This window comes from Vulpes vulpes, chromosome 12 (genome assembly GCF_048418805.1).
Source record: "Vulpes vulpes isolate BD-2025 chromosome 12, VulVul3, whole genome shotgun sequence".
Classification (NCBI taxonomy): domain Eukaryota; kingdom Metazoa; phylum Chordata; class Mammalia; order Carnivora; family Canidae; genus Vulpes; species Vulpes vulpes.
The window spans coordinates 143,342,875-143,363,383 of NC_132791.1; the positions used below are offsets into that span (position 1 = coordinate 143,342,875).

Sequence of the window (20,509 nt, forward strand, 5' to 3'; positions counted from 1 at the left end):
ATCCACCTGTGGCACCTTTGCTTCCGCCCGCCCCCCCCCCCCCCCCCCCCCCAGTGCTGCGCTCCCTGGTCATTTACTCTTGCAACTGTTACCAAGTGCTGGCCCCAAACTGCTGGTACTTCCTCATCCCCCACAGAACCAGAATGCCAACTTCCAGAAGCAGAGCCGAGACCCAGGGAAGGCAAGAGACCGCCGTGGCCGGGGCTGCCTCGCTCACTCACGCTGGGGTTTCGAGGCCCAGCCGCCCAGCTCCCGAATGGGAATGTTGGCGCCAGACTCTCCAGACACAAATGCTACGGGCGCGGCAGAAGGGCCCGTTCGCCCAGTCCTGGGCAAGGATGGGCAAGTGTCTGGTCCTTCAGGTCCCGCGGGAAGCGGACGGGGCCAGCCCCCGCCTGAAAAGCCCTGCAGGCTTCAGAGCATCCCCGGCTGGGCGCAGGGACACGCGGAGGCCCGCGCGCCGCACCTGCCCAGACCCGCCTGGCGGCTCGCCCCCGCCACCCCCATCCCGCCGCGCGGAGAGGCCAGTCCGCGCCCCACCCCCCCACCCCGGCCGCGCCGCCGGGGCCTCTGCTGCCCTCTGGCGGCCGGAGCGCGATGCGCCCACCCGGCGCTAACCGCGGCCCGGAGGCAGCGCGCGCCCGCCGACGGGAAGGGGCGGCCGCGGGACCTCGCTCCGGGGACCGAAGACAAGGGAGGTACGCGAGGCCCCGTGCACGGGGCCAGCACTGGTGAGCACCTGCGATTAGCCGCTGCTGCGGGGTGCCTCTTGTTATTCTCTGGGGAAACTGAGGCCCAAAGACAGTGGGTGTGAGCAGGGGCGTGCGTGTAGGTGTGTGAGCGCCGCGGGTGGGGTCCGCGCCCCAAGGCACGGGGGTCAGAGGCACAGCCGGGACTGCAGCCCCGACCCCTTCGCGGCCGCTGAGCCCCGTGCAGTGGGAAAAACGGGGTCCCCGCGCCCCCAGCCGCAGCGCGACCCGGGACTCGGTTGCTCCCGCGTGCGGCGGGCCGGGCAGTAGGGGCAGCGGCCAGCGGAGGTCGCGGGAGGGGGCGGCGGGGCCCGCGGGGCGTGACGCACGGAGGCGGGGAGGGCGCGGGGCGGGGCGGCCAGGCAGGCTGCATATAAGCGCGGCCTCCGGGCGCGCAGCACCAGAGCGAGCGACTTGGTCCCAGAGCCGCAGCCCAGCGGCAGCCGCAGCCGCAGCCGCAGCCGCGCTCCAGCCGAGCCCGAGCGCACACAAAGCCGCGCCGGCCCCGCGCCAGCCCCGCGCCAGCCCCGCGCCAGCCCCGCGCCAGCCCCCGGCCGCCCTCCGCGCTTCTCTCGGCCCCGCCCCGCCGCCCCTCCGCCCAATGAAACTGGCCGCGATGATCAAGAAGATGTGCCCGAGCGACTCGGAGCTGAGTATCCCGGCCAAGAACTGCTACCGCATGGTCATCCTCGGCTCGTCCAAGGTGGGCAAGACGGCCATCGTGTCGCGCTTCCTCACGGGCCGCTTCGAGGACGCCTACACGCCCACCATCGAGGACTTCCACCGCAAGTTCTACTCCATCCGCGGCGAGGTCTACCAGCTGGACATCCTCGACACGTCCGGCAACCACCCGTTCCCGGCCATGCGGCGCCTCTCCATCCTCACTGGTGAGCGCGGGGCCCGGCTGGCGGCGGGCGGGGGGGGGGGGGCTGCGCCACGGGGGGGTCGGCGGTCCCCGGTCCCCAGCCGGCCCCGCTCCAGCTGTCCCCCGGGCCGCCGCCCTCACCGCCCCCTTCTCCGCCCTCCGTGTCCCCCGTAGGAGACGTTTTCATCCTGGTGTTCAGCCTGGACAACCGCGACTCTTTCGAGGAGGTGCAGCGGCTCAAGCAGCAGATCCTCGACACCAAGTCTTGCCTCAAGAACAAAACCAAGGAGAACGTGGACGTGCCGCTGGTCATCTGCGGCAACAAGGGTGACCGGGACTTCTACCGCGAGGTGGAGCAGCGCGAGATCGAGCGGCTGGTGGGCGACGACCCGCAGCGCTGCGCCTACTTCGAGATCTCGGCCAAGAAGAACAGCAGCCTGGACCAGATGTTCCGGGCGCTCTTCGCCATGGCCAAGCTGCCCAGCGAGATGAGCCCGGACCTGCACCGCAAGGTGTCGGTGCAGTACTGCGACGTGCTGCACGGCAAGGCGCTGCGCAACAAGAAGCTGCTGCGCGCCGGCAGCGGCGGCGGGGACCCGGGCGACGCCTTCGGCATCGTGGCGCCCTTCGCGCGCCGGCCGAGCGTGCACAGCGACCTCATGTACATCCGCGAAAAGGCCAGCGGCGGCGGCCAGGCCAAGGACAAGGAGCGCTGCGTCATCAGCTAGGAGCCCCCCGCCCCGCGCCGCCGCCCGAGGAGGACCTGTTTGTGTACAAGTCACGTCCGACGCCGGGCCGGCCCCGCGCCCCGTGCGCGCCGCCCGGCGTCTCCCCTCCCCGCGCCCGGGCCCGCGCGCCCCGGGGAGGCGCAGACGAAGGGACGGTCATCGGCCCTGGAAGGAAGGAGAACTGGCTCAGGCCGGGACTGCGCCCCGCCTCGTGTCCCCCGCTGGCGCCTGCCTGCCCCGCGCCTTGGGGGCGCATGCCCGGCAGAGGGGCAATTCGGACAAAGACAAGAATGGGGAGGGGGGCAGAAGTTAATCAGCCTCCGTTAGGCTTTGGGGAACTTGTCCTGCCCCTCCACCCCCCGAGGGTCAAGACGGGACAAATGCGGCATTAGCTTGTCTGTGATTCTGGGTTGACAGCTATCGGAAGCCTCTGCCCTCCCGAAACTAAGGGGTGCGGGTCAGATCATAGCCAAGTGACTTGTTTACATGTGTGTGTGAAGTTGCACAAAGGAAAACACTGACACACAACTTGCACTTTAATAGTTCTGAGGTCATCATGGACACGAACAAACCCTTACCCAGCTGTTTGTACTGTGTGTGAGACCGTCTTTAAAGTTATTGGTTTTTTTTAATAATACAAAATAAAATAATTTAAAACAGAAGCCCATATGCTTGCTTTGCCTTTGGAAATGGCTGGAAGGCAGAAGGGTAAGAAGGGAGGGGGTGGTTTTTACTTCTGTGCATCAGAGGAGTCTAACTCTCCCCAGATTGTCAAATGACCCTGGCATTCTGAAAATAGCATCAGCCCCCTTCGGAGAAAAGGCTCCAAAAAAAGCTCCAGATGATTGGGCCAGAGCCCTTCTATTTGGGAAGGGTTCCTTGGAAACCCAGGGCAATCGAGGGGTTCAGGTCCTTCCTAGAGCTGAATATTTGCAGCCACAAGGGGCCTCCAGGCTGCGTCCCCAGCTGTTCTGTCCTAGACTCACTACAGGCCCAGGGCAACGAAAGGGCTCCAAACCTACCACTCGAGGTCCACTTGAGGTGTCACTAGGGTCCTGCTCACAAAATGGAGCCTTGAGAAATGGATCTGGTGTCAGGCCGGTGCAGGACGCTCATCCCCCAACTCTTCTCCGCCACACGACAGTCTGGAGACAGTTCAAAATCCCCAGGCCCCGCATACCTTGAGAAGCGGCCTTGAGAAGCACTTGCTGCCCTGGGGGCAGGTCTGATACCTTCTCTACCTCACTGTCTCCTTCTCTTTGGGAGTTGAGGGCACCCCTTCCGGACTCAGGACCCAGCTCTTTCTGCCACTTATAACTGCAAGCTTGGGGCAAGTGATACCTGCCAAGCCTCAAATTCTTCATCCACAAGACAGAGCACCCTCTGGGTGGGGATACTGTGAGGAGTGAGGTGTTTGATAAGTACTTATTCCAAGTACCTGCCACCCAGCAAATAATTGGTGGCTCAGGGTGCTCAACCCTGGGAGGGGCATTCAGTGTTGTCCCAAGGAGGGATTTCCGCCCTGCTCCACGGAGGACTGTGCCCTGGGGACTGAGCCCAGGCCCAGGGGGCCAGGCCCAGTTGGGAAGGATGACCCATCAGGCCAACGGGGTCCTTGGGTACAGATGTCGCTCCTCAGGGCACTTACTCGGTTTTGACAGTGGTTTTGCCATTTGCGTGCTGAGAGGGAGGAGGTTCTCACCATTCGTTCTGTCTCCCCTTAAGCAAAGTGAACATCTTCCTCTCAATTATCCAAGAGACATCCTATAATGAATTTCTCAGTACAAAAACCAAGGTGTCCCGAGAGCAGAGTACAAGTTCTTTTAATTATACTCTTGAAAAATGTCACAAGGCAAAACCCTGGAACACAGGGAAGATTCCGTCTCCCTCTGCCCTCGGAAGAGCCCTCATCCATTTTAGTCGTGCGGAAAAGCCTCGCTGGTTATATTTCTAGATGCTTTGTGTTTCCTATTTGGTCAGAGCCTTAAAACGGGCCCACACTACCCTGAAATTTCAAGGCCATAACTGATTCAGTTAAATATAACAGTCCCAGGGTGGGAGTGGTTGACTAGGTGGCTACCCACTTCAATTCAGAGCCTGCTCTTCTGTCCAAAGCCACTGAAACCGAATACCCCCCTTCACATGTCCCAGTGCCCCATGCACCAACCACCTTCTGACAGGTGGCTGTGGGGCAGCACAAATGGAACCCCTGCTAACATGTCCAACCAGTACTCTGCCAACGAGGTCAATCGGCGGGCATCTGTTAAGCCCCTGGCTTTCTCAGCACAGGTTATGTGCCCATTTCTAGATCTAAACAATATGTGACTACTTCTCACCTTGTCTTTAAGAGGCTAAGAGGCTGTCATGTCAATTTGACAGTCAAGTGAAGAGCATGCAAATAAAAGTCCTGTTGGCAGAAATGAGGGGCGTTCTGAATATTAATGAAACCAGAGTGGGGCTGCAGAACTCCAGGCTGTAGGTGGTCGCCCTCTTTCATCCTTCAGAAGGGACCCGGAACTGATGGGTGATCAGAATGGTCACTGCAGCCACCCTTCTCTGAACAGTGCATCATGGTCACCTCCGCAGTGCAGCCAACGTTCGGTCGACTCTTCAGTGAGAAGGCCAGACGGGAGACTAATTTTTTAAACCAGGACAAGAGGAATCTGAAATGAAAAGAGGCAGGGTCCGCTCACCCGGAAGCCTGTGTGGAGACAATGGTTCTCTCCAGCCCGTGGGAAGCACCATGGGGTCTGAAGTGGTCTGGTTGTTCTCGAGCATTACATGGCTGGATGAGCTGACTGCATGGCACAGGAGACAAAGGGAGCAAGAGCTAAAAGTAACAGGACATGTAGGTGGCAGAGAACCTAAGACAGAAGGTGCCTGCAGGGCTCTGGGTTGACACCCCCAAAGACCCAATTATATTCACTGGCTCAAACATAAAAAGGAAACAAAGTTTTTCAGTGGGGGCAGGAGAGGGAGGAAGTCACCCTGTTGCAGTCCTTCAGAACAATATTCATGCTTTCCTGGTTTTCTTCTAATACTTGAAATCCATGCCCTATGAGTGCAGCTCCAATTTGTCCAGTGAATTCTATGCAAATGTTTCATGACACCGCTGTTAACAGAACGTGTACCTGGTACACACTGAGCATACCCAGGGTGGGAGAAGAGGGAGGGCAGCAAGCAAAGAGGAGTCACCTTCTTTCCTCCTGTGCTCTCCCGATCTGCCGGGGGAGCCTGAATACACAGCAGATGGCCCCCTCCCCGGAAGCAGGAGCAGAATCCTCTACCCCCTCCCCAGCCTCCAGGAACATTCTTCCTTCCACCAGCAGGCTCTCAAGTTATTATGCATCTAGACATATGGATATATACACTATAAGGAGGCCCTGACAAAGCCAAGCCTGCACGCTGGCTCCTCACATAGTCAATGCCAAGTTCAGCTACAGAAGCAGTTACAGCAGTAGCCCGAAAGATCTACACTCTGAGGTGGTGTGTGTGTGTGGGGGGGGGGGGGGGGGGCGGACAGTGAGGACGCGTGGTCTTCCTTTTCTTTCTCAGGCATTCCTGGAAGGCGGCCTCATCTACTCCTTGGGGATCTCAAACATGCAGAGGCTCTTGTACTTCTGCAGAAGTTCGTTCTTGGTTCTGACTTGCTCCCGGAGGCTCTGCAGCTGTTGCTGCTGCTGCTCAGGACTCAGGTGGATGCCCGGCATGGAGCTGATGACCTTCCGCATCTCCTGGAACTTGGTTTTGAGGGCGTTCAGGTCCTGGTGGATGTCTGGACTGTCCTTGTCCATACTGCAGGGGCAGAGGGCAGTCGTTAGCATTCAGGGCCCAGACTGAGGATGAGCTGGCTCCTCACCTCTGTAGCCCCCCATCTCTTGCTATGTTCCCTTACTAGGCCTGTGCCCTCAGAGGGTAGGGATTGCTTCTTCCTCATGCAGCCTTAGGGTAGGTGTGTCACAGCTACCTGGTAGAAGGACCTGCACCCAGCTCAGCCACTGCAGCCCCCCTCAGCACACCCACACAATTGGAGGCTGAAACTCCATTTAGCTCAGAGCACAGAGACCATGTCTGCCTTGTTCAGAGCTGTACCCCCCATCCCTGGGCACTGTGGGCACTCAAGTCACATTTGTTGCAAGAATGAATGCTTGGCAAGTAAGTTCATCAATGTTTGTTGAATGAATGAACACTCTATTACCACCATCAGGTGATGAGCAGCAGGCAAAACTTCCCAAAATACTACATTTCTTGTAACTGGGGACATTTCCAAGCCAATCAGGGGGCTCTATCAGCTAGCAAGAGCTTAGTTTAGTGGATGTTTTAATGCTTGAACCTGTTAACACACGCATTCATTTCCACAGAGCTAGTCATAAATTTTATATTAGTTGCAAGCTACTGGAAATTTTTCAGCAGATACAAAGTCTCCCCTCCCTATCTTGTAAATTCCTTGCCTTCGGGTCAGGCTGATTTTAAAGGCAGGACCATTTGCTTCATCTCACAGCTGGCTATTATTAGCCATCCAGAGATCCGTGCTCCCCTGGCACTGCTAAATTAAAAACCAGAACAAAACCTTCGCCTAAGATCAAAGAAACAGCTTGCCAGTTGTTCCTATACATTTTTTAAAAGTTAGTAAGTGAATGAGCTTTTGAAAACAAACAGTTGGTACTAAAACTGAAAGCCAATTCAGTAGGCTGTTCTAAAAGTCACCCATTGAGGCGTAGGAAGGGGGAGAACTGTCAATGATCTTTTTCTTTTTTTTTTTTTTTAAATAAATGTCCATTTCTGTTGGGAAATTTCAACCCAGATGGTGCTAATTCATGCTTATTATTCATCATTTCTCTGCTTACGCACACAGAATATCTCCATCTTCCCCGGCAATCCATTGGTTACGCTCACACCTGGCAAATGAGATGGGCCCTGTTCACTATTTATCAATAGCTCTAACTTGGAGGCAAGACTGGAGAATCATTCACTCTGGGGAATGTTAAACAGCCAAAGCTTTCTTGTTGTCATCTGATGCCCTCCCTTTACATATACAATTAATGATATATCTTATCCCGGTTTCTAGAGAGGAGTAATTGGTATTTACAAGAATTATATTTAGAAGGAAGAATTCCTATTTCGAAGGAAGGAAGAGGGGGCATCTTTTATTTTAATTATTTTAGATCTCAGCTCAAATCTACAACTCTGGATAGAAACCATCTGGACTTCTGAAATCCTTATACTTGGGTGACATATGTGCTAACACATTGTTACGGATGTATCCCAAGGGAGTTTTGAAATTAAAATATAGTTTTTAAGAACACTGATTCACATCACCAATCTGAAAGGACACAGTAAAACAAACAAATGAAAAGACATAAAATCAGAATTTGGGGGATCCCTGTGTGGCTCAGCAGTTTGGCACCTGCCTTCCGTCCAGGGCATGATCCCGGAGTCCAGGGATCGAGTCCCACAGTCAGGCTCCCTGCATGGAGCCTGCTTCTCCTCTGTGTCTCTCATGAGTAAATAAATAAAATCTTAAAAAAAAAAACAAAAAACAAAAAAAAAACAACAATTTGGAAGGAAGTTACGATCATTCAGCTCTGGAAAGAAAAGTAACCTGGTCCCAAAGACTTAATTCTGAAAGAAAAAGTGGGCCATGCTTAGGACAGTCACTTCTGAAAATCCCCAAATCTCAAGGGTCATCCATTCCTCACTGGTGAGCTTTCAGTAAAGGAGCCACATAAAAGCTTGCCTGGAGGGAAGCTTCGGGGAAAGCGGGCCATGTAGCCCACAGCAAAGGCCCCCTCTGCAAGCCTCTCAGCCTGCCCTAGTTGGGGAAGGTAAAAAACGTGGAACTCCTGGGGCGAGGAAAACACTTCATTCAAGAACTGGCTTGAACCAAGCGGTAACCTGCTAGGCCAGATTTACTGCGAAATATTCAAACCAAAAGAAATGAGACGCCAAAATATTGAGTGAATAAAACCAGAAAGCTCCAAAGGGACCTGCCCTTGTGTTCAACATTAGTCATCAGCCAACTTTAGAAGAAAAAAAAAAAGGAGACTAGGCCAGGTCGAGAAGCATGAAAATCGTACACACAGGGCCTGGTTGGGGCACTTTGGTCCTGTTTATATTAGTTTTCTAAAATATGGACAAAAATACTACTGCTATGGCTTGATTGATGGGCCACTTCTCCATCTTTTGTGAACCTCCTGGGTCATACTCAGCATTATGGGCACACAGACATCCTGTATTCGTGTCACCAGACTCAGGGCAAACATCATAGGCTTATTAGGTGGCTGTGTTGAAGAGTGATGCTTCGCATAGATACTAAAGAAGGCACAGCTTTCATTTTTAGTAGAGGTGCCTCGGGACGTGAAAAATGCCAACTAGCCTCTGGCCTCAATGGGGCAAGTGTGTCCACTGGAAACTTAGAAGCAAAAGGAACCCAGAAAGGTACTGAAGCCAACTTCTTCCCAAACTTGAGCCCATGCAGTAGTATGACTGTTTCCCATTTCTTCCTCCTCAAAATTTCTGTAACCTTCATTCAGTCCCAATGCCCCCACTGTCCTAGCTGACCACACTGGGACCAGTCCTTCCCAATCTCTCCTCCTTCAGTGCTAACTGCAGGGGCTGGCATCTTTGTAAAATAATGGTGGGGGGGGGGGTGTGGGACTGTTGCTGTTTTATCTATGATCGTAATAGCTTGAGGGAAAAACATTTAGAAATAACAGACACCAAGGCTTAGAAAAGGAAGGTCCCTCTAATCCATGTCCCAGAGAAACTTCTGTTAACATGTGGTATATATTACTTCAGACTGCTTCGAAATACAGGGTTACAAACACACAGGTACCTTTTTGTTATTTCTTTGACCATTCTTGCTTTTTTCACTCAAGTTGCACTTGGTTGTCTTTCCATGTTAACACACATACAGGGGATCCCTGGGTGGCGCAGCGGTTTGGTGCCTGCCTTTGGCCCAGGGCGCGATCCTGGAAACCCCGGATCGAATCCCACGTCAGGCTCCCGGTGCATGGAGCCTGCTTCTCCCTCTGCCTGTATCTCTGCCTCTCTCTCTCTCTCTCTCTCTCTCTCTCTGTGACTATCATAAATAATAAAATAAAAATTAAAAAAAAAATAACACACATACAGTTAAACAGCTCAATTATTTGGCTATTGATGGGTATTTGGATGTTTGCAACTTATCACTTGTAATTGGAGTGGCAACGAACATTTTGTACCTGTAAGTACTTGTGCAAGTATTTTGGTAAGATGATTTCTCAGAAGTGAATTTCTAGATTGAAGGTGATATACATTAACATTTTTAACAGACTGCCGAAACGCCCTCCAAAAAACCTGCACTGTGACAGGTGGACACAATGCTTATCCCACACACCCTTGACAACACTGGTTGTTGCTGAGCTAGCAGCCATGTGTGCTTCTCTGCTCCAGTTCTGCCAGCACCTAATACGTCTTTGGGACTGGGGCTCTGAACCTCAGACCCTTGCTTTTGTTTTTATTTTTTTAAGATTTTATTTATTTATTCATGAGAGACACAGAGCGAGACCCAGAGAGGCAGAGACACAGGCAGAGGGAGAAGCAGGCTCCATGCAGGAGCCTGATGTGGGACTCGACCCTGGGTCTCCAGGATCACACCCTGGGCTGAAGGTGGCGCTAAACCGCTGAGCCACCTCGGCTGCCCCAGACCCTTGCTTTTAATCTGCAAGGCTTACATGTGAAAAATATTCCTTTCAGGGAAGGGCAATGAAAGGTTCTTCTGCTAAAAGAAATTTGAAGACAACACTGCTCTACAGAATAGGCTAGAACGTGTTCATCTACTTCTAGCTCTTCAGAGGCCAACAACTCCCCAGCCTACCCCCCTTCCTGAATTTCCAGACCCTCGTGCCAATAGTTCCCATGTACTTTCTCCTTGGAGTCTGGAGACACCTGCAAACATCCAAAGTGGACTCACTGCCTCTTCAGGATACCGTGATTCAGATGGAAGGCACCCCCATCCACATGACTGAGCTGAACTGGAACAATGTGCCCCCACATATGCGAACTGCCCCATTCCTCATACTCCATGTACACCCAGCCTCCAGTCCTGCCCACTCCTCCTGCCTGCCCCTGCCTCCTCCTCCCACTGACTCCATTTCCTTCCTCCCCTGTCTCCCCCTCCCACCGCACCTCTTTCCAGAGCTGGGTCCTCTCTTTCTCCTGAAACCCTCTGCTCCACACACCTTTACAAAACCCAAGTCTGAGCTCCGATACTCCCAGACACCTGCTGGACCAGTTCATACTGGAAGGGGGCCCCTTAGGGCCGGCCACAAGCAGCCTGTGACCCTTCCAGGCTCACCTTCCCATTCTCCCCCAGACTCAGCAGAAATGCTCCACTGTGGCCCTCCTCACGCTGCACTAACTGCTGACCTGGGGGCCCGTGTTCCAGCAGGTGCTTAATAAGTTATGCGGAATGAACCGAGATGAAGTGGCAGAGGAGCAAACAGGCTTGTAAGCTGGCCCAGAAATAATGCTTCCAAACAGTCTATAAATACTCCCTGTTTGGGTGCTCATTCTTTTCACTGAGATTTGGTTGAAGGAGAAATGAAGGGCAGAGAGGACTACAGTCAAACGAGTGCACACAAGCCCCATGGAGCCAGGGGGTTCTTTCACAGACTTCTCCACTGATATGGGGGCTGCTTCTTGCTCCGCCCGAGGACAGGCCTCAGCTGGCGTGGATGGCTGGTCAGATTAAAATAGGCCTTGTGAAGGAAGAAGCAGGTCAGTAACACCCCGTTTCCACAAAAGTGGTTTTGCCTGGGCTCTCAGGTCTTGCTGACCTGTCTGGACAACAAAGGGGCTCATTTTCAGTGATATAGCCTCTGCTTGAGAGGTGAAGGATGCTGTGTACCCATCATTTGAACTACCCTCTGTGGTGTCACAGATGGCTCCCCTTTACCTACACAGCAACATAGAACATTTTAAGGAACTAGAAAATTTAACTTAAAAAAAAAAAGTTTAAGAACCCATGTTGACAGAATACTTTTATTGGGTGAGCCACAATCACCAGGTAAAGCAGGGACAACAGCAACTCAGAATTCCTAGGCCAGGACACTTAGTTCCAGACTCAGATTAGATTTGGCAAGTCTGAGAGGGGAAAAAAGTTTTAACTCTCTCTGGTCCAACAAATCTCATCATTCCTCTTTGGTTCTCTTTTTTTAAAAATATTTTTAAAAATTTATTCATGAAGAGATACACGGAGAGAGGCAGAGACGCAGGCAGAAGGAGAGGTAGGCTCCCTTTGGGGAGCCCGATGTGGGACTCGAGCCCAGGGCCCCAGGATCACGACCTAAGCCAAAGGCAGACACTCAACCACTGAGTCACCCAGGTGTCCTTTCTCCTTGGTTCTACATGTACTTCTCTAATGTGATTTCTATACGTTAACAGGAAAGGTCTCAAAGAGTTGGGAGCTCTAACATTCCTTACAGGCATAAAAATGACATTTTTCTTTCCCGTTTTCCTCATTAACATCAATTTAAAATAACACCAATATGTCATTTTGATCATTGTTCAACTAAGGGACAGACAGTAGGAGGAAGGGGGGTGCTGTGGAGCTTCCCTCTAGCACCAGGAAGGGTGCATCTCAGCCAGGATGACAAGAACCAGGAGCTCTCCGGTATAGGAGGCAGCCTCTGAGCAGGTCCATAAGCATATGTGGCCCTTCTCTGGACAGAGATGGTGGTGGTGGTGGTGGGGGGCAGCACTCCTGAAGAGGGGCGCTTGGGGACTCCATGCCCCCAAAGGTACTGGCGTCAGAACGACTTGCTCTGAGCCTCTAGGCTTTCTGTTGTGTGATCCAGGGAGGCCTTTGAAGATGGTCTGCACAGATCCCTAAGTGGAGAGCGATATGGGAAGAATAGGGAGCCCTAGAGATTTCTGCGCAGAGAGAAATTCAACTGATAACATGCACAGGACTAATAAGAGAGGATAAAGGCAAAGAAACTAATTAAGAAATGACTATAAGATCCCCAAATGAGGTCAGATGACCTGGATCGTGACTGTTATTTACCAACAGGCTTGGAAGTAAAGAGGCAGACTAAAGTCTAAATGTTCCACTGACCCAAACTTAGCACTTCATTTTCTAGCATCTCAGCCAGGCTACAGGAAACAGGCCAGGAAAGGTCAAGGTGCTATGGGTAAATGCTGCCAAGAAAGAGGAAAGAAGGAAGAGATCATGAATTGCGCCAGGAAGATTTAAGAAGTGAAACAGTTTGATGCTAGAGAACAGAATGTCCGCAAGTAGCTCAGAAAACATACAGGGACTCCATGTATATGGTGAAGGCAGTGGCTCCAGCAGAGAAAATAATGAATATTCAGTATGAACAGGGGGATGATGAGGCTCATGGAGGAAAAGTGAAGGCCCCCTTCCCTTTTCCATCAAAATACACTCCAGAAGCATCAAAGAAATGAAAGTGAAAGGGGTGCCTGGTTGGCTCAGTTGGTTAAGCATTGGACTCTTGGTTGTGTCTCAGATCATCACCTCAGGGTCCTGGGATTGAGTCCCACATCAGGCTCCACACTAAGCATGGAGCCTGCTTGAGATTCTCTCTCTCTCCCCCTGCCCTGCCTTCCTCATGTGCATGGGCTCTCTCTCAAATAAATACATACATACATCTTTAAAAAAAAAAAAAAAAGAATTGAAAATGAAAAATGAAATCATAAAAGTTCTAGGGAAAAGGGATTGATATTTATCATTTTATTATAGTGGGAAGGCCTTACTAACTAGGACTAAAAGCCAGAAGTCGTAAAGGAAAAGCTTAACAAATCTGCCTCCATAAAGTGATATGCTTCCAAATAACAAAAACAAAAACAAAAAAACCCAGGAACAAAGTTGAAAGAAAAGCCATAACTTGGGGGGAATATTTATAATATACTAGCCAGGCAAAGGCATACTTTTCTTCCTGTACAAAGAGGTCATTAAAAGAGGAGTAAAAGATAATGGGCAGTTTACAGAGGAAAAATACAAATGACATAAAAAGTTGCATGTGAAAAGATGCTTTATCTGATGAGACACAGATCAATACAACATATCATCTCTGATCTATCAGATTAGCCTCAGTTAAAAAGTTCAATGGTGACAGCAGGGTATGGGGAAAAAGACATATATACACTGCTGGTAAAGCACACAGTGCCTTCTTTCTGAATTTGCTAACAGTGACCAAAATTTTAAATTCACATATTCCTTGGCTAGAAATTTACTCTATAGACTCTCAGAGTTTACAAGATGGCATTTACAAAGAGGGTCACTGCAGTGCTGACTGCAGTGGCAAAATGCCAAAAACACTGAAAGTGTCCTTGAGCAGGAACTGTTGAAAGAAATAATGGCATAATCAGGAAATGGAGTATGACGCAGTCAGGGGACCAGGGAGGGAGCTGGGAGGAGTGGGGGAGAGGCTCAGTTACTGTTTTGCATCGATGGAGGCTCTTCTATTATATCTGCAACTGAAATGTTTCATTTTATTTTTAATTTTTTTTACAACGACAATTTTTAAGTAATACTTTCTGGGTGGCAGATATCTGGGCCATTTTGGGTTAATCAAAGCAGTCCAGGCCACAGCATTGTGTTCTGGAGAAAGGGCTACAATGATGAAGCTCTCTACATTTAGCAACAGCTATGAAAATGAAAAATGCCTGTACCCTCCACTCCAGCAATTCCACTGCTGAGGATTTACCTCATCATAAACGTACTCCAATACAAGGATGCTTGTACCCCAGCACTGCTGGCAATAGCAAAAATTAGAAAAACACGTAAATGTCCACAAACAGAAGACTGGTTACATAGTTGAGGGTGAGGCCACCTCACTGAAGACGGCCTTTGTGTGTGAGAATGGAGAAGTGCCCAAAACAGACTACTACGTGAAAACAGCAAAGTGTAGTATGATCACAAATTCTATAAATGTTTTAAAAGACATGCATATATACGTTGCTCCTGAAAGGATATTTAAAATATTAACGGGGATGCCTGGGTGGCTCAGTGGTTGGGCACTGCCTTTGGCCCAGGCTGTGATCCTGGAGACCCAGGATGGAGATCCACGTCAGGTTCCCTGCATGGAGCCTGCTTCTCCCTCTGCCTGTGTCTCTGCCTCTCTCTCTCTCTCTCTCTCTCGCTCTGTGTCTCTCAAGAATAAATAAATAAAATCTTAAAAAAAATTAACAGCAGTTAGGATTGGTGAGGGAACTTTACAGGATTCTGAATTTGCAACTGTTACTTTTTTCTTTTTAAGATTTTACTTATTTGAGAGAGAGAGTGAGAGAGAGCGAGCGTAGGAGCAGACGAAGCAGAGCAGGGAGCAGAGGCAGACGGAGAAGCAGGCCCCTCATTGAGCTGAGAGCCCCAAGCGGGGCTCCATCCCAGGACCCTGGGATCATGACCTGAGCCAAAGGCAGACACTTCACCGACAGCCACCAGGCATCTGTTACTTTTTTTTTTTTTAATAAAAATTTTCTACAAACCTAATGATTTTGTAGTCTGAATTCTTTTTGGCAACAAAAAATGCTAAACTCACTTCAGCTTCTTTCTTATTATCCCCTGGGCAAGGAGTAAACAAATAATAAAAGGGCGCCTGGGGAAGCTATAGTAAAGAATGAGATAGAGGGCGTGCATGACCCAGCAGGTCCTGGCCCTCATTCCTTCAGGCCAGGCCTGCCAGGACAGCGTCCTCACTGGCTTTCCCACCTTGGGCAGAGATGCTACCTCTATCTGGAACACGAATCCAACTAAGGCCCAATGGTTGGAAGGTCTCACCAGCTCCCCAGTCCTCAGAGGACAAAAATCTCCTTCCTTGTGGGGGATGTGCTGTCCTCTTTATGCTGGCTCTTGCTCTCAGAGCAGACCTCCCTTACTACCCTGCATTTATCTATTAATTTATTTTAAATATTTTATCTATTTGAGAGATAAAGCACAAACAAGGAGAGGGCCAGAGGAAGAGGGAGAAGCAGATTCCCTGCTGAGCAGGGAGCCCTTCGTGGGGCTCAGTCCTAGGACCCTGGGATCACGACCTGAGCTGAAGGCAGACACTTAACTGACTGAGGCCCCCAGCTCCCCCTATCTTGCATTTATGCCCCAGCCCCACCAAATTGAGCTAGCCACACAAGTTCCATCTTGTTTCTTGGCCTCAGCCCCTTGCCCATGATCTTCCTATACCACTTCTCCTCCCTTTCACAATTTAAGAGTATATCGGCATCCCTACACATATTCTAAAATCACATCCTAGCTTTTTTTCATGATGAAAGCATCTTTCTCTCAATGACCATTTCTCTGGATTTTTGCTCTTCTGTTTTGTCCTATGTTTTGCTAGGGGTTTTCTTCACATACTTAGTGACCCTGGATGCCAAGTCATATGGTTAGGAGTAAAATACTATTTGGATTATGTGTATAATTTACTGCTTTCACCATACTAAATCAAAGAAGAAAAAGATGTGATCCTATGATAAAGAAAATGTAGATTACTTTGACTTGGATCAGATGCAGAGGGGGAAGCTGGATGCCCACAGAAAACATAATTATATTCTTTTAGTAAAAAGCAGAGTATAAAGAAATAATGGAGAATACTGAAAAAAAAAAAAAAGAATAAAACACTAAAAAGCTTAGTGGAAACTCTTTTTTTTTTTTTTTTTTTTAAGATTTTATTATTCATTTGAGAGAAAATGAGAGTGAGGGCAGGGCCAGAGGGAGAGGGAGAGAAAATCCCAAGCAGACTCCATGCTGAGTTGCGGAGCCCAATCTCACAAGCCTGAGCTGAAACCAAGAGTCAGACACTTAACCAACTGAGCCATCCAGGTGCCCTGGCTTAGTGGAAACTCTTAGTGATACTTCTTCACTTTCTTAAAATGAACTAAGTTCTTCCTTGGGGAGCTCCCAAAGTCTTTCTTTTGGGCTGATGAGATACCCCAGAGAAGGTATCTCTGTCTCTTTGGCTGCCAGTCTAAAAGCCAACCCAAGACTAGGTTTGGGTCTCAGTATTAAGTTTGTGAAGTTTCTCTTAATCCCTCTTTTCAGTATGGCTCCCTTTCTCCAACTCCTGCCATGTGCCTGGTGTTCCCCAGTCCAGAGACACTCTGGCTTATTTTTAAAAATAAATTTTGGGGGTAGCCCCGGTGGCGCAGCGGTTTAGCGCCGCGGTTTAGCGCTGCCTGCAGCCCAGGGCGAGATCCTGGAGACCCTGGATCGGGTCCCACGTTGGGTTCTCTGCATGGAGCCTGCTTCTCTCTCTGCCTGTGTCTCTGTCTCTCTCTCTCTGTCTCTATGAATAAATAAAATCTTAAAAAAAAAAAATTGGGGGCGGGGGGAGAGTAATCCTTGGTCTGCCAAGATGGAAGAAGGGCAGTCACCATCTGCTTAGAGTGGGGAAGAAGACTATGGGATCTGATTCTTACGCAGACTTTAAGTAATCCTCCTGTTCTAGTCTCACCTTCACCTCTATTCCCAGGAGTCCCTGACACTGCCAATTCCAGAGCTTTGGGGAGAAGCCATGGTCAAAGGCAGCTGTGTCTGGATGCTTCTGGGGGCTCATAGATGGATTAGCCTTTAGCCATCTGCTTTGTGACAACTCCTGTTCTTTTTGGTTTTATGCTTTAAAAAAAAAAAAAAACACTCTTCACTGTCCTTTCAGACAGTATACAGATAAACACGTGATCAACCCGCAGTCTTTCACAGAAGGCTGCTCTTGAGTATACCTTACAGCAATCTTAAAATTTAAGTACTGTTATTCCATTTCACCAAAGAGACTCAGAGAAGCTAAGTTATTTGACAAAGATGACCTAGGCCCTACACAATAAAGCTGTAATTTAAATGTTTCAGGTCCACTGTTATTATTCACGTATGAGAGATAAGAAAATAAGGCCTAGAAAGGTTGTGTATTTAATAAGATTACAAGGCCCACTTATAATCCAGCACTGCCCTGGGATTTGGGGGTCTCAATGTGTGATTTTTTTTTTTTTTTTCCATCACACTGCTCCCTAGAAGTGCCACTTGATGATCACAGGCTAATGAGAACAGAACAGAGTCTGTTTTACCCTATAAACGGTATGTTCACACCAAGTGAAGCCAAATGAAGGCAGGGTCTAATGTGAGAACAAAGGCTTTCCAGCTGTTTAAAAAGGGGTGGAAGCATGAGGTCATCCCACAGCAAGTGAGTCTAGTCTGGCTAAGCTCAAAAGCTAGGACAGTAACAAACAAGACTTTCATGTTGTAGGTAGCAAGTCCATTTCAGCAAGACACCCAAGAGCATATTAATGCTCACTTGAATGTCACGGTAACAGTGACTTTGCTTTCATTTATTTTGTTTTGGTTTTTAGTGGCTGAATAAGTTATGAGCCTGGTTTACCCTTGTATCATGTGAATATAAATAAGGTATCAGCAGAAATAATTAGGAAAGCATGGGGATCACGGAGCCTTTTGGCTGCACTATTTTTTTTTCTTTTACAGAGTCAGTTTGAAAATTCAGGCTATAACCTAAAGACTGGCCAAAAGAATGACAAGTCCCAGCCTGGGGAGCTCAGCTGGCTGAGTGTGGGACTCTTGATTTCCGCTCAAGTCATGATCTCAGGGTGGAGGGATCCAGCCCTGCCTGCTCAGCAGGGAGTGGGCTTGAGATTCTCTCTCCCTCTGCTCCACCAACGCTTGTGCTCAAGCTCTCTAAAATGAATAAATCAATCTTGGAAAAAAAAAAATGAAAATCACCCTTTTTGGCACGATGTAAGAACAGTCCTACAGGGCCAACTTCTATCTTTGTTTCTTCTAATGTTCACTATCATCAACCCTCCAAACTCTCTGAAATAGGGGTCATTTCCATCCCTGTCTTTTTTTCCTTCAAACTGATGAGCAATGTTGGGGGAGGGGGGAGGAGAAGTTGGCCCTCTTTACTGTGTACATCCCACGGACTTAGCAGTGTGCCACACAAAGAAGATGATCCGTATCTGCTGGATGTGTTGAAAAGACAACACCCAAGTGTTACTCCTCTATTACAGGTGCGAAAACCGACGCTCAGAGCCGCTTGACTTGCTCCAGGTCACTAAGATGCAAACTTGAGTCGTCTGACTGCAGAGCCTTCATTTTTAAGACTATCGCCTGGCCATCGTGAGGTCTGGCAACTCTCTCGGGGTTCAAACGTTTGCCGAACTGACGCTGTGACCAGGTGTGGTCGTGGGAAAGGCCTCCTCCCCCTGGCTCTGTTTCCCCAGCGGTAAAATGGGGCTGTGCCCGAGAGCACCTAGGCCTTTGCCGCTCGGAAACAGGAGACGAGAAGCGGGAGGGCGTGTCGTGGCTGGTCCTCTCTTGGGCTCTTACCATTTGATGATGTTGTGAACCAAAGGTAAAAAGGAGTAATTCTCCTCCTCCTTCACGCCGGCCGGTGACTGAGGCCTGGTTGCCGGCGACTGCTGCGGCTGAGGCACGGCGACCGGAGGCGGCGGCTGCGAAGGCGGCAGCGGCTTCGTCTCGGGCAGCGACGGCTCGGCCGGCGGCGGTAACGCATCCTCGGCCTGTCGCCCGGCGGCCACCCCGGCGGAGGCCATAGCGCTCGGAACCGCGCCGGTCGGGCAGCAGGACCCCAACGGTCAGCTTCTCAAAAGCGTCGCGGACCGCAGACGTCACCACTCTGCGCCCGCGGCGGGCGGGCCCTGGAAAAAGGTTGTGCGCGTGCGTACTAGGGTGTGGGCGGGGCAATAGCCTGGGGGCGTGGCTGGTGTTACTAGGCAACAGGCGATTGACGGATTTGGTTGTAAGTAGAGGCAGCTAGATTATTAAATAGTCAGAAACACGTCTATGGGATCCCTGGGTGGCGCAGCGGTTTGGCGCCTGCCTTTGGCCCAGGGCGCGATCCTGGAGACCTGGAATCGAATCCCACATCGGGCTCCCGGTGCATGGAGCCTGCTTCTCCCTCTGCCTGTGTCTCTGCCTCTCTCTCTCTCTGTGACTATCATAAATTAATTAATTAATTTAAAAAAACGGATCCATTTGAGACATAACATCTTATTCTTATTCACACGACAAAAAGGGTCCAAAAGCTGAGATGCATAAGACTCCTACACCTCGCAGCAAACCCTGACCCAGCTGAAGTGTGAGACTGTGTTAGCCCAAAGGGTGCAGAGACAAAGAAAGTGAGTCTCTAAAAGCTCCCCAAGGCTAGATAGGGAGGAACTCATAATTCAACATTGCATTTCCTGGATGGCAGATGCAGTATTAAATGTGAAGTAGTGGGTAGGATGGCTGTCCTGACTTCAAAACAAGGCAGAAGGGGATTGACTAGGTGCCAAGAATAAATGCATCCTACAGGAAAGTCCACCTCGGGTATTCTCCATATCGGCAGGCCAGTTCCTTGAGCTCCTAGGTCTCAGTTTCCTTAACTGTAAAATGCTTACTGCAGGGTCATAGCAAAGCCTAAATTGTTTTCTAACTTCAGGTACATGGCTGACCTCCAAAGTTCTGGTTTGTCCCCAGGATCCTAGGTCAAAAACATGGTGGTGATGTAATTATATTTCTCAAAACAAGTGTGATATGGGGGCTGTATAATAAATTTCTGGGCAATGGGACACCCATCCTAAGCTCAGCTAGTCAGTGGGAGATGACATGAGCTAGGAAAGCCCCAACCTTTCAAAGTCTACCATCAAGGGTCTTAAAGAATCTTTAAGGGTCTTAAAGAGAGGCAAGGAGGCCCATATTCAGGTGGCAAGATGAGCTGGAGCACTTAAGAGCAAGGTGGCTGATTCCAGGGAAAGCATTGACGCTACTATTTTCAGATGCATCAGGAAAGGTTGATGGAGGCAGACCCTAGGGAAGCCAGACTGTAGAAGGAAATAGGAGTTGGAGAGTGTGCTCCAACTCTTTGGAGCACTAAAGGCTCTTTAGTGATGGGTCTTAGCACAGCTTTCTTCAGCAAGAACTGCCTAGAGTACCCCCAGGGGGGAAAGCAGGGAGAAGGAGAGTCTGCAGGGCTTTCTTATTGCTACCCATGGACTTATCCACTTTAAGGAAGAGTTTTAGGAGTCCTGGTAGAGAACTTTCCTAGAGGAGAAAGGCCTGTTGGGATCAGACCAGGTGTGCTTGAAGAGGCTATCCCCTTTGAGCTACCTGGGGAAATGTTGATGGTGCAATAATTAATAGTAATTACCACAACCGCCATGGAATAAAA

General features: G+C 50.1%; 2 protein-coding genes across 3 annotated transcripts; one reads left to right on the forward strand and one right to left on the reverse strand.

Moving 5' to 3' along the window:
- The first annotated feature begins 1,209 nt into the window (after positions 1 to 1,209).
- RASD1 (ras related dexamethasone induced 1) lies at positions 1,210 to 2,883 on the forward strand. Of its 2 annotated transcripts, none has more exons than XM_026005641.2 (2): positions 1,210 to 1,636; positions 1,789 to 2,883. In XM_026005641.2, the coding sequence occupies exons 1-2, from the start codon at positions 1,351 to 1,353 to the stop codon at positions 2,340 to 2,342; spliced, it is 840 nt and encodes a 279-aa protein (XP_025861426.1). In that variant the 5' UTR covers positions 1,210 to 1,350; the 3' UTR covers positions 2,343 to 2,883. The 2 variants fall into 2 exon arrangements, with proteins under 2 accessions (XP_025861426.1, XP_025861427.1); XM_026005642.2 differs by having other exon boundaries at positions 1,245 to 1,636; positions 1,863 to 2,395.
- On the reverse strand, positions 2,861 to 18,999 carry MED9 (mediator complex subunit 9). The gene is made up of 2 exons (XM_026005644.2): positions 18,667 to 18,999; positions 2,861 to 6,137 (listed from the first exon to the last, which is right to left on the reverse strand). Exons 1-2 carry the CDS (start codon positions 18,891 to 18,893, stop codon positions 5,921 to 5,923), a joined length of 444 nt encoding a protein of 147 aa, XP_025861429.1. The 5' UTR covers positions 18,894 to 18,999; the 3' UTR covers positions 2,861 to 5,920.
- Positions 19,000 to 20,509: the final 1,510 nt, after the last annotated feature.

What these genes read in the sequence shown, in the direction of transcription:
- RASD1 (XM_026005641.2), top strand. Translation starts at nt 1,351, where the DNA reads ATGAAACTGGCCGCGATGATCAAGAAGATGTGCCCGAGCGACTCGGAG. An exon ending in GCGCCTCTCCATCCTCACTG is followed by an intron (nt 1,637 to 1,788) that starts GTGAGCGCGGGG and finishes TGTCCCCCGTAG; the next exon opens with GAGACGTTTTCATCCTGGTG.
- MED9 (XM_026005644.2), bottom strand. Translation starts at nt 18,893, where the DNA reads ATGGCCTCCGCCGGGGTGGCCGCCGGGCGACAGGCCGAGGATGCGTTA. An exon ending in GTTCACAACATCATCAAATG is followed by an intron (nt 6,138 to 18,666) that starts GTAAGAGCCCAA and finishes CTGCCCCTGCAG; the next exon opens with TATGGACAAGGACAGTCCAG.